The following is a 13,608-nucleotide window of genomic DNA, read 5'->3' as shown; positions in this document are numbered from 1 at the left end:
TCTGTTACACTTACCATTTTTATTCATTTTGAGACTTTGATGACAGTGATTTGCAGAGTATGCACTGCGTCTTTGCTTCTTTTTTTTTTTTTTTCAAGAATTGCATGTTTTTACCTAAGGCATCATAAGTGCTTTTTCAGGCTGGTACAGCAAATGGCAGTTACACAGCAAAGGGCAAAATCATAAAAACTTGTTTTGCAGTATGTTAATAAGTACTGCAGCTCAGTGTGACAGAGTTTTTGAAATGTTCCTTGGTGGTGATTTGGTAAATTATTATAATTATATTGCAAGAAGAGAAATATTTTTAGGCTCACAGGGAGCTCCACGTTGACATCTGTCTAGCTAAAGCAAATCTATTACATCACATGTATTTTCTATGGTGTGTAGGATGCTTCACCTTTTACACCTGAGCTGTTTCTGAATCGTGACACCTCTTTGTTTGGCTGTCTTCACTTTTCTTGTGTTCTTCTGCCTTGTAAACCCTAGTTTGTTGTGCACAGAATCAAATGATTCTCTATAGTGCTGTGTAGCATCGGGAAGTTATAATTTGCATAAGAATTTCTGTTTCAGCATTGATTTGAGACACTTAGGATAGCCTCTCTTTATGTCTGATGCAACTCTGAGCTGTGTTTTGTCTTCTTTTCCAGACTTTGCAAGAGCTGTTGCAGCACGGCCTATATCTTATGCAGCGGTACTGCGAATGAAACCCGACAGCTCCTCGTCAGTGCTCAACTCGCGCAGCAGACCTCAACAACACCACAGCGGTGGGCTGGTGACTCCCGACTGGCCCGCTTTCCCCAGTCACCCCCTGTCAGGTCTGAGTCTGCTCAGCTCTCATGAGGATTACAGGAGTGAAGGTAAAAATAATGACACTTTGTAACATATACTTTGCTCTTGTCTGAAACAAAATGGAAAAGTTTTGCTGGTTGTTTGTTAAAACGTATGCCTACAACACAACTAAACAAAATCAAATGTAAATTAAATGGCTCATTAAGAGGGCAATCTGGGAACACATCCTTCCTGCATATATTTTATCTGCAACTTTAGCCAAGGATAATGAACACTTGTGCGCACTTTGGATAATTTAGACGCTGTGGTGTTCATTAGTTAGGAAAACAGGAAGAGAAAGCTGAATATGATTATCTATAAAGAGTGGTTTGCCTTGCTAGCTATCAAATGTCTGCATTAATGCATATTTTTTTAGGTTATTTCCTGGTGTTAGTCCTGGATCACATTCTCAGTAATAACCAACCAGTTTGTAGTCATCTTATGCAGGATCAAGAGCTGAATTTTCAACTTTCCTCATATGAAACTTCCTTAAAAAAAACTGGCTTCATGCCTGCAGATTACAGTGCTCCCACCTGCCGAAATGAACCAAACCAAAAGGTTGGACACTCCTGTGTTTGACTGAACTTCTCCAAACATGATTGGTGTGAATGCACTCTGCTATCTCAGAACTCCAACCGTCTGCCATCTCTGGTCTAGCTTTATGTGTGCAGGCTTCCCGTCTGTTTAGATTTGGTCTGGAAATGAATCTTACCTCACCATTATCACTGTGCATGGTCTGCAGTGACCAGGGTCATGCCCTTTGTGAAATTGAAGTGGGATCATGGCAATATCCAGCTCTCTGTGTGTTTCCTGTCAGTATAGAAGCTGTAGATGTAATGGATGTCTTTGTCAAAAGGGAAGATTTAATACTCCAGACATGGCATAGAAACACAATGTCATAAATTTACATGGGTCACTTACTGCACCATGATGTAAAGAATGAATAATCTAGAGGATGTAATGACACATTGATGCTTTTATATATGATTAATCACATCAATTAATTAATTAATGTAAATCTGAAGTAGTTGGTGAATTATCAAACAGGATCAGCAGCACACTGGGAATAATGAAGTTGGTCACATTGAAAGCAGAAAACTGCCTTTTGTCCTTTTTTCCCCCAGTTTCAGTTGTGTATCTCTTTCTTACTTTTTGACAGCATTATCACTGTGTAGCCATAAAATGACTTAGATCTCTATAACCAAGGTGAGGGTAATGCCTCTCCATTGTCAGTGGTGACAAGGCCATTATACCATTGCACAGGATTGATGTTCCTTGGACGGAATAGATGCCAAAAAGTAATGCACCTTTGGTGGCTTGAAGGGGGGTATTGCTTTTTTGGCAGCGTGACTGACAGATGGCCGTGGCGCTTGGAAGTTGAGTGATTTAAACATGTCTGTGTATGTGTTTGTATGTCACACACGCACGCGCGCACATGCACACACGCACATGTCCTTCAGGACTGAAACTTGGCTCATTCCTGCAGCTCTTTCTTGTTGTCAAGCGATAACAATGTAGTGTAGGTGGACACAGTAATTAAGCAATAATTTTGAAAAAAAAAACAAAGTGTTCCACTGATGATGGTTTGTGGTTCAATTGCCCATTTATTAAGTACTTTGAAGACTTTCCAACCCACAGTTTGTTTCACTCAAACAGAATGTATACTCTTTTCTGTCTGCAGCCTAATATACATTAAGGTCTGATTGAATTTGGTCCAGGTGTCCGACATCACAGTGCTGCCGGGAAGTCAAGGTTCAAGCACACTGATCTTAAAATGAAGCAATAAAGTGTTTCTGCTTTCATTTGAAGAGGTTCCATTGAATATTGTGGAACTTGTTTTTTCCTTTTTTGCACCATGTGTAGTCTCCCAATATTAAGGAGAAAGCAATGAACATTTTTGTATAATTAGAAATCTTCATACAGACATAATGTTATATAATTCTGTGCAGTTCCTGTAGTCTGTGATCCATAGACATCAGCAGAAACCTGTTATCTTTCCCAGTGCTCTGCTGGGCCTACATATGATCTTATATTATTCCAGATATCTGTCTCACCACATCTTGATTTTTTAAGTGGAAACTCCAGAAAACAGAAACCTTATGGTTTTATTTGAAACAGAAATATTCTTGTTATACTTCATGACTCACTCCCCAAGTTGAACTTGCAGCATTCTGATATTATTGAGTGTATGTAAGGATGGTGATGTAGAAAACGTCTGGTGTTCTTCTTTTTATTTGTAACCTCACAAGCAATGAGTTCCTTTGCTTTATATGCACAGTAAGGTTTGCAACTTAATATTGATTCATTATCCTCCAGTGATTAGGGTATTGCTTCGAAAGCCTTTTATTTCCCTGTAGAACAGTGAATTGCTGACAAACCGTTGGTAGGTTTATCTATACACTGAGAGGAAAAACATTCTAAATAGTGACAAGCACTCAGGATTGAGTGTCTTCTATTGTTGCTTTGCCAGATTAAATGCAATGACAGACAGATCAGTGCAATTATGTCTGTTTGAACAAACAGCATGTATGCCGATGTACTCAAATTACTGCTGATGTGCTGTGCTGGCACATACAGACAAAAAGAGTGCCTGTTTACTGGGCTCAGAATCTTCATAAATGTCTTATCTCATAAAGAACTGTTCTTCTGACGAGCACAGGATTCAACTTTCCTTTGTCTTGTTGAAGATTCTGAGATGCAGCATACCTCAGAAAGCCTTTTACAAGAGCATCACTTCTGTGTTAACAGAAGGACGGATCAAAGAGCAGAGAGTTTTGAAGAAACGGAGGAGCACTGAAAAAAGGGAAAACAGCAGACCAGAAAACACATCAATATGTGGGCACATTTCTGTTGAAGACAGTTCAAGTTTTACATGAGAGCCACTTTAAATCACCAACAAGAGCACCTCAGATCAAGACACAGTGTGGCTTACTCTACTTATACTTGCACATATTAAATACAATTTCACATTATATAAGCAAATGTTATTCAGGTTTGGAACATATACATATACAGTAACATATTTATTTATATCACAGCAGCATGGCTTATTATTATGGATATGGGGCATTAGTAACTTGAGGTATTTGTTCCCTGTGATAACAGTTTCCAAATAGAATTTTTAAGGTAATTTTTATATAGATTATTGTTTAATGCTGTCTTTTTGGATATGATTATATGCTGCAGTACAAAGCTATTGAGATACTGAGTGTATGTATGACCATCATTTATATAACAAGCCAAGAATAAGTCATTTGAAGTCATACATCTGACAGCGAGGTTATAATACAGATTGAAGGATGAATTCAGTTATTTACGTAAATTCATCTGGATATGAATTAGCTTATTCAGGCTCCTAAAACAGCGAATCCATGTGGATGAAACATCCATATGATAAAAAACTCTTGTGGACATGCCCGTGCTGGTTTTCCTGTGGACAGGGCCCTAAAGGGCTCTGATTCCAATTTACAAGTATTGTGCCTCTCCATTTTTTCATGGCCATAATTATCACTGACTCCTGATTCTGCAGTGCACCCTATTTCCATATGTGCCCCCGTGTACAGCTCATCCCTTAAGCCATGCAAAGAGAGAAAAGTTTACACATCTTTGATGGCAGATGGTGCCTTAAACCCACACATCATTGGTGTTCTAAATGTCTGATTTATATACTCTATGGTTACCTCACGAGAGGAGCAGTCTTTGATGTGGCATGAGCAGTAATTTTCTAATTTATCTGAACATACTGCAGCTTTTAAGCTTGGATTATAGTCACAACAGATGAATACAACAAAGCAACAACTATGTGCAAAAATGTTGATGCATGTGCAGTGTTAATTGAGAGTAGGAAATTGCAGTGAGCCATAGTATGAATGCCAAGATGAAAAATAAGCTCTTGTGATCATGTAAATGCAGCCTTTTGAACAACATGGAGCACAAAGATAAGAACTGTCTGTACTTTCAGTGTTTGTATCTCAGTTTCTGAAATCTTGATGGGGTCATTTTCTATTTTCTTTTTTTCCATTTTTACCATCAGCTTGTTTTATTTCTTGTAATTTTGCAGAGCTTGTTATTTTGAGAAGGAGTCCTGCTGTAGACTATTACAAGGATGGTAAACAATGTTGGAGGGCTGTCAGAGAAAGGAGAGATTGCGTTGCATTTCCTCCCATGACAAATACAAAAATTTAGTTTTTCTATGGTAAAAGGGTCATCAAATGATTCTCTAAAAACACAGAAACAAATAACAGTATCTTACCAATGTTTCTGATCTTTCCTCTACCATACATGTTCACTACTGGAAACCATTGTTTGAACACTGTGTTTGAAATCCAGTGATACTCTGTGTACCCCCACTGCAATCCTTAAGAATTACACTGCACCGAAATCACTTGCCCCCCTCTCATTTTTGCGATCACTAAAAAGTATTATGCTGTTTTATCCGATTATTTACACTATATATTACTTGACATGGATAAATATTACACTAAGAAACATCCCCAACATCACAGACTCTCTTCAGTCACTGGTTTCAGTTCAAGGATTTTTCGGTCAAAGACTGTGGGAACTTAGAGGGAATGGACAAAACAGACTGTAGCGCCATTTTTTCAACTGTTGCTTGTGTTTTGTCCACACCACTGATGTCACAGGCTGCTGATGTTTCTGCTGTTGGTCTGTTGTTTTGTCTCAAGGTTCTCTTTATTCTAATGATCAGCACTCTCTGAAAAGGGATCTGCCAAAATCTCACAGCCAGTTATCATCAACCAGAGGTTGACAAGAGCACCAATAGTCAAGAGGGAGGAAAAACACTGGGAAATAAAGGTTTATTGATATTTTGAAGGGCTCATTTGCATTATTATAATGTACATTGTTATATCAGTTGCATAAAGGGATCTTAAAATGACATTATTGTTGCTCATTGCCTTGATGAACAATGTCTGAACAAATCCAGTCCTCTTAACAGCCTTATTTCTTTTTTGTTGTTCTGTCACACTATGGCGCTGTACATTTTCTTTTTCTGTCAATTCATCTACTAACCAATAATAGAAGAGGTAATTGGATGCTGAATCTGAGTGGCGCTCCTGTTGTGATAATTGCAATCATCTTTGTCTTTATCTGTTCTTTTTTTCCCACCCGCTCTTAGAAAGTGAAGAGTTTGGACCTGTTTTCATCCAGGAGCCAGATGATGCTATTTTTCCTTTGGATTCAGATGAAAAGAAAGTGGTGATGCAGTGCGAGGCACGGGGGAATCCAACACCCACATACAGGTTTGACATATATTTGTCTCTCTCCTAATTGCTATTCATCTTTCAGTGTTCATTAGCCTGCCATTCATCACAAGGATATTCTAATCTCCTTCTTCTTATGTTTTTCAGTTGGTACATCAATGGGACAGAAGTAGATGCAGACACTGATTACCGCTACCGCTTCATTGATGGAAACTTAATCATTTCCAATGCAAGTGAGATCACTGACTATGGGAAGTACCAGTGTAAGGCAGAGAACAGTTTTGGGACCGTCCTGAGTCGAGAAACTGTCTTACAGTTTGCATGTGAGTAACATTTTTTTAATTCAGTCTTTGACAGTTCTGCAAAAGGTTTTATGAAATACCATAAAAGTAGTAGAATGTACATTAAAATAAAGGGGGTGAAGAACTTTACTCTCGTATAAGGCAAAAAATTACCCTTAAGCTTTTTATCTCTCTGAGTTAAAATAAACCTGTTTGGTTCCAGGGGTAAATAAACACTACTCTGTCTACATCAAGGCTTTGTAGCTGAGTGCAGTTCCCATTGGCTGTGTCTGATGTAGTTTAGTTGCACTGCTAACAGGGAATGTGCCCTCAAATGCTGTGTTTTAGTGGTGAAAGGGAGCAAAAGGCACATTTCTTCCCTCTCTAATCCCCTCAGCCTACCTCCAAAACATTATCACAGGCTAAGACCGGGGGCGCTATGCTCAAAGGAAAATGCATTATTTGTGTGCTCTACAGTTTCCTCAGGAGCAATGACCATAATGGCCTTATTGGCATGTCTGCAGGGAACTTACCGTTCTCAGTCACTAAACTATTGCTAGCGAGAAAAGTACATGCTCTCTTGTGTTGTTAAGGGGACTTACAGTTGTTACAGAATTACTTAGGAAACAAATGGCTAGATTAGCCTGAAACTGTGTAGACAGGGGAGAGAAATGGACCTCTTCTGTATAAAAGCACTGTTTTCTTGAGGCCAGCAGAACCAAAGGTTTTCTGTACTTTTGTTTGTTTTATTTCAGAAAGTTTCGTACAGTTTATATCAGTGTGATCAAAAAAAATCAAAAGAAGATTGGCCCAAATTTAAATATAAGCCAGACTGCGCTGGCAGGCTGAAATGCACAGATGGTAAAGCACAGACATGGCCTTCAAAAAAGGCTGTTAGTTTTTCAAGGAACACAGGCTGCACTTCAACATGTACCCTCATCTGTGCTTTCAACTGTCCAGACTTTTCCTCCTCTTCACTCCACTTAAGGGTCAGCCCAGTAAGCAAAAAAAAGAGCTTCAGCCTTTTTTCCTGTCCCAAAAAAATGAACTTGCCTGAAAGTGAGCAATGCATCATTTAGGCCCTCATTAATCTGAACCTCAAGTTGAGACATTGGTGGATATTTATAGTTTTGCACAAATACTGTGCACAGGCTTAATACTGTATTATCCATCAAATTCACAGTGCAATAAGCTTGACTCTCTCCTTATTTTATTAAGACATTTAATGGAGAATCAGTCTATTGTATTGTGTACTGTGTATGTCAGTGTATTACAAACCATTCTTCACTGTGAGTTTTAAGTGTTTTGGTGTTTATTTCACATACCTTTATTAAGATTATTCATCCCCTGTAGGGGAAATTCTCAGTAATCTCTATAATTTAAACTGAAGTTGTACAGCACTTGGTTTGTTTGTTTTTATTTTAGATAAAAAAAGGAAACGTGCCGATTTTGAATCAGCTTTGTGTCATTAGTAGTGTCTCACCTCCCTCTAGGCAGCCTGCTTCCACGTCTGCCTGTTGATTTACCAGCAAAAGTCCACTGGGTGACATGAAATCCAACCACTAGAGCTGCTTCTCAATTTAACAAATAGCTCTTCCTTTTCTCATTATGTCACTTTGTGAAAGCATGTATTACCTGTTTTGTGTTTTGTCACTTACAAGGCCTGTAACTGGGCCGGTTTTCTCTGGTATAATAGCACAGATATTACAAAAAAAGAGGTAATTTTAAATGGTTAAAGTCAAGACCTGACTCTGTCTGTCGAACTGTCTGTTTTGATAACTGCCCACCACGCAGCAATATGACATTTATAATCTGTAAGTGAAAGCAAAAATATCTCTGATAATCCGGTTCCTTTTTTAGATATCAATCTTGCCATTTGGTCACCCATTTTTAGAAGTTTTAAAAAACTGTCTCTTAAAGCATAGTATTGGTTGAGCTGGAAGGTTTTGGGGTCATGTTTGGTTGATTGGCAGGCACGTCAGGTGAGATGATAACCGCTTGTCACATATCAGCTTCACCCAAGCCACCTTTGCACAAAATTGGATTTTCTAGTTTCAATAACAGACAGTCAGTATCCTGTTGTTGGAGGTGTGACGGGGAGTAATGTGAAAAGATGCAGCACAGACAGCCTGTGCCAAGTTCAAAGTGTTACAGTAGAAATTGCCCGTAATCGCCTGTGTAGTTCTGTCGTTCAGCTCTTTTCCCAAATCACGTCATTTCCCTGCAGTGCGGTACAGTACTGAAGGTTCTGTGGCCTGGAGGTTTGGAGTCTCAGCCCTAAAATATCACTCACTGAATAAATATGTGGCTCAGTTGTGCTATTGAGTCGGCAGCAAATCCCACATGTCACCTGTCACAACTGTTGTTGTGCTGCTGTTTGGAAAAACCTGTCAGGAATGTCCATGTGGGAAGGTTTGTTTTTTTTTGTGTGGTAGTAGCAGTAACTGTATCATCATAATCATCAGTGATCTTGGTGTTCTGGCCATTGTATAGAAAATAATTTCCAAGGTTTTTGTCCAATTAATATAGAGTGTGTTCAGTGGGCTTAGGTCTTTCTTTTCCATCGCAGTTCTTGTTTCTCTTGGAACATCTGGGCTAGATCCCTTATTTCTGTTGTGCATGTGTAAATAAATGCTAATCTTGTTTTATTTGACTTTTCTGTCATGTGGCTACCCCCCCTGAGCCAGCGTCGTAACACCTGTACCGAGTTTTGGGTATACCCGTGGGTTTCCCCTTCAGCTTGACATGGGCCTTGTAAACCTTGGCTTCGGCTTCACATTTGACTGCAGTAGTCAGAGTTTATTGAAGCCTACAAGACGATATTACTCTTCGATTGTGTCCATGACTCTCATGAGCATAATCATGATCTGTACTTGAAATCCTCCCATGTGGTTTATGTGTATGTGTACAATGAAGTGGACAGTGATGATTATGAAGCAATGGGCAGTCAGACTGTGTCCTTGTTCTACAGGTGTTTGATCGAGTGCGTGTACTGTCTCTTGCTGGTGGATTTTGTTGCATCTAAAGGCAGCGGTTTCATTTTCAACTCGTGTAATACTTCATATATTCGAGGAGTCTGCTTTATTCTTAAAGCTCTGTGTGCTTTCCTGTGTCTGTGTGGCGAGCCCCACCCTTCTAAACACAGACAGTGACACAGACAGCAGAGAGAGAGAGAGCAAAAATAACCACAGAAAGGTTTTAAGTTGCGTCCATTGTCCTCAGCCGTGGTCTGCATTGTCAGACGTAATTATCTGCTGAAATTCCATTATCGGAAAAGCAACAATAATTTGATTTTCTTGCTTATCTACCAATAATATATCGGGCACTGACATATCAAGCCTTCCGAAAAATACCAAGTGCCATTAACAGATATTGCATATTGTGCAGAAAGAAAAGCACTACACATTTTTTTTTTCAAATCATTGCTGCCAAGAAGCTTAACTTGAGATGAGAGCCTTGTAGTTGTTACTGCCTGTTGAGGTTTTTCTAAGCTGCATGCAAAAAAACCTGTCAAGTAATTTCCTCCCATGACCAGATTTCTTCCTTTCCTTTCATTTTATCCACAGCTGTTGCCCATATAAAGTGACACATCTATGCTGTAAAAAAATATATTCAACAGCAGTGAAGTGCAATAGTCTATACATCTTTTAAATCAGGATCCTTCAAAAGGCTAGCCACGGAAACAAAGGTGCCCTGCAGCACACATTTGAATGCAGTACCTTCCTTCTCCCTTTCAGCATATCAAATGGTGGATATTTATCACTCAGCATGGAGCACAACTTTTCCTTCCCTTTTCATGTTGCACAGCACATTCCCATGCAGTGGCACAGTTGTTGATTGCTTCACCTGGTTCAGATACATATGAGCAGTCGTTTTCCTCCCAAACCGAACGTTCGAAAATAGAAATTGCATGCATTCTTGCCTTGAAACAAATTGGTCAGCCCATTCGGCAGGAGTTGTGAGGTGGATGTACATACAAAGGACAGCGTGCCTCTTTTTAAATTTTAGATAAGAACATAAACTGTAGCTGCTATAATTTCAAGCAATCTGTTAAATCAGTTTTTAATTTTAATGTACATATTGCTGGTTTAGGTTGGAAGGGAGGCTTATTTAGATTCTATCATTTCATTCACACATAGAGGAGAAGGTTGAGTTAATGTGAGGCAGCTTCACCATAATACACTGCAGCAAGCTTTCCATTTGTGAGCCAGCTTATCTGAATGGTTGCACTGTGTGGAGCACATGAAAACATTGAGTTAGTTGTGATTTGTTAAGCTACTGCTGGCTTTTTGTTTTAAATATTGATAAGACTATGTTTTTTTATTTAGTACAGTTTTAATATTTTGTCTTTCTGTTTATACTATTCAGGGTTGTATTTGTTGTGGTGACATGTTTCAACCCAGTTGGTCCAAACTAATAGAGAGTGGACAGGCCTGGAAGATTGTTTTCAGGTCAGATAAAAAAATGTATTGCTTGCAAGTCTTTGTTTACCATCTCCCGTACACCACTTACATATTCGCCACTGCCCTCATCATATTATTGCTTATTTTATAAGAACAAAATCCAGTTAATTTGTCCAGCATGCTTTTAATACTTAGGCAACGGACACTAGAATCATAAACTGTAGGTAGAGGATTTGATATCAAAGTGAGAAGTAAAAGCTTTGTGAAGAATTCTGTGTAAACTGGAAAAATCTGGAGGCACAGTGCTAGTCTACATGCACACACCGTAGTACTCACCTGAAGTTGGCAGTACTGTTTTTTTGGATAGGTGACACCACTCAACTCCAGGAGAAGGAGCTTAGAATATAGTCAGAAGAATGGTCGATGTAGTTTCAAGGCTGCCAGTTTTAGGTTTAGAAGACAGTGGCGTGTTTTCCTGATTGCAATCAACTGTTGACCACAGTGAAATGGGGGAAAATTTTTAATTAAATCAATGCATTGAGTCAGAATTTCAAAATCAAGAATTCAGTCCAATCTGAAATGATATGCTTATGTGCAGCACTACACTGTATCCTCTGTTGTAGGGGTTTAAGTGTCAGGCTGGCACAGTGAACACAGCTCTGTTTCATGCAGAAAATCAGGAGGAGTGGTGGAGTGGACCAGCCAGACTGCACAAGGAAAGGTTCAGGCCAGGCTTTCTATATTCTTCCCACTGGTCTTGTTCTCTGTTCCAGAGATGTTTCAGTAGGATGCTTTTTTTTCTCTTTTTTTGTTTTGAAATTCTGAGCTGCTGAACTCACACTTGGGCTGCTTTTCAGCCGTGACTTTGAAGGCAGCAGGCAGAAAGGAGGCCTCTGATCTTTCTCCCCAAAGAGTTCTCCCTCTGCAGACGTGAGTCTGGCTGAGGCTCAGGTATCGAGTCACTCTTAGCGCTACAGTAGTAATGAAATTAACAGGATGCTTTGACTCGAGCATTAGAAGACACACACACACACACACACACACACACACACTCACTCTACATCGAGGTGTTCTGCATTGTCAGTGGTTAATGCTCATTGATTGAATTCATACTGACCTTGAAATAACTCATTTACATTGAACACCTGCTCCAACGCTTGCTGCAGATTTCATCACTGCATTTCTGGATTTTAAACATTTATACAGACATATGTTGACTAGTAATTTTTGAGGAGGCTTAATAAATGCTTATTTTTTTTTACATTATTAAAAAGTCATTAATATTGATTTAGTTACATAACATGTGGTTTGCAAAGGGGAATGATCAGGTCATGTAGGAGTTTAGTTTGAACCCGTTCCATGACTTAACATTGCTTCCAGCACTGATGTCTTATTCTGTTGATGACTAAAACATATAAGTGATAACTTCGCCTTTATAATACTTCATTCAAACAGTAGAGGGTTCATGTAGGTGGCTCTCCGATGCCTCTCTGTTGACCAATTTTGCTGCAGCCTGAAATGTAAAATGTATAATTTCCCAGGTGGCAGGAAACGTTTCCCAGGAAAGGCCAGTGTGTTTTCAACAAGTGTAATAAGTCTCTTAAGCTGGATGTACTGTAGTGCAGGAAGAATTGTGATCAGGCTGTACAAATTTTACAGAGACACATAATAGAAATATATAAATGAGTGATATTTATTTTTTGCATATATATATATATATATATATATATATATATATATATATATATATATATATATATATATATATATATATATATATATATATATATATATATATATATGCATTTGGCAAGTAAGTTTGCTGGCAAGTAAGAATAATGTTGTAGGTCAGTGATTACTGTTGTTGTGCTTGCTGTCTTTTTCATTTCCGCACTTATTGCTCACTCATGAGTCCTGCCTGAACTTGCTTATCTACAGAGGGGAAAATCTATATAGCCTGCATATTGACTATTCACTAATTAGAGACATTGGTCAAAGATAACATATGATTTCTGTTTGCATTAAGAAGGAAAAATATAGCAGCTGGACGAGCTGGTGAATCAATAGTTTCCATATTGACATTGGCTTCCCAGTTCTGCTCTGGTACCATGTTGTTAGTGTAAATACATCAGCACCAGCCACACATACTAAACAGGTCACATTGATGGGGCCCCTCTATCTTTAGGATGGTAGTCTGAGGAAAAAAATAGAAAGGCAGCCAACATGAAAAAACATGAAGATAGCTTCCCCCAGTTTGAATGCAGATATCTAACATCCAGCGTGTGGTAAGGTAAAAGGCTCAGTCAGTCATAGTTCATTTAAAATAACACTGTGCACCAGGAGAAGCAGCAGTATCTGCAGCCATCTGCATTTCAGAATTTTTAGCTGTGTGTATTGTTGTTCCAGCATCGCTCCCTGTCAGAAGCTGATAGGAGTCTGCTCAGTGCTGGATCTGGCTTGTTTTAGGAAAAGGAAATGGTGGGCATGGCAAATTGATTTGTGGTGTGGATTGATTGCTTGCAAATCCAGGTTGTATGACAGGCTGCTCTCCTGGCTAAGAAGGTGCAGCACATCACACATAAAATATTTATTTTTCTGTTACTTTTCATTGACATGGCCGAGCTGTTTTGCTGTGGTTTTTTTAAAAATATTTTGATTTCTTCAAATTAACCTTTGGTTTTGTACATGTATTTTTCAGGTCATTTCATGGCCAGTCAGTTGGGATCACATTAAGTTTTTGCAAACAGCACAAAAAAATGAAATGCAACCTAGAGATTTAATGAGGGGATACAGAAAAGGGACCACACGGATGAGAAATAAGGAAATAAAGAAATACAGGAAATTGACTGCATGGTACATTTTAAAATGAAGGGC

The 13,608-nt window shown here is 38.9% G+C and overlaps 1 protein-coding gene across 1 annotated transcript in view; it reads left to right on the top strand.

Moving 5' to 3' along the window:
* Window positions 1–13,608, top strand: part of cntn5 (contactin 5) — an 86,051-nt gene that overhangs the window by 28,137 nt on the left and 44,306 nt on the right. Inside the window, exons 3-5 of the mRNA XM_028420126.1 lie at window positions 648–857; window positions 5,966–6,089; window positions 6,198–6,373. Coding sequence (XP_028275927.1) covers window positions 648–857; window positions 5,966–6,089; window positions 6,198–6,373 — 510 coding nt within the window. The remainder of the gene's footprint in view (window positions 1–647; window positions 858–5,965; window positions 6,090–6,197; window positions 6,374–13,608) is intronic.

Source organism: Parambassis ranga, chromosome 13 (assembly GCF_900634625.1).
Source record: "Parambassis ranga chromosome 13, fParRan2.1, whole genome shotgun sequence".
In the NCBI taxonomy this organism is placed as follows: Eukaryota; Metazoa; Chordata; class Actinopteri; family Ambassidae; genus Parambassis; species Parambassis ranga.
The sequence above is the reverse complement of the archived record's forward strand: the minus strand, read 5'-3'. Positions and strand labels throughout refer to the sequence as shown.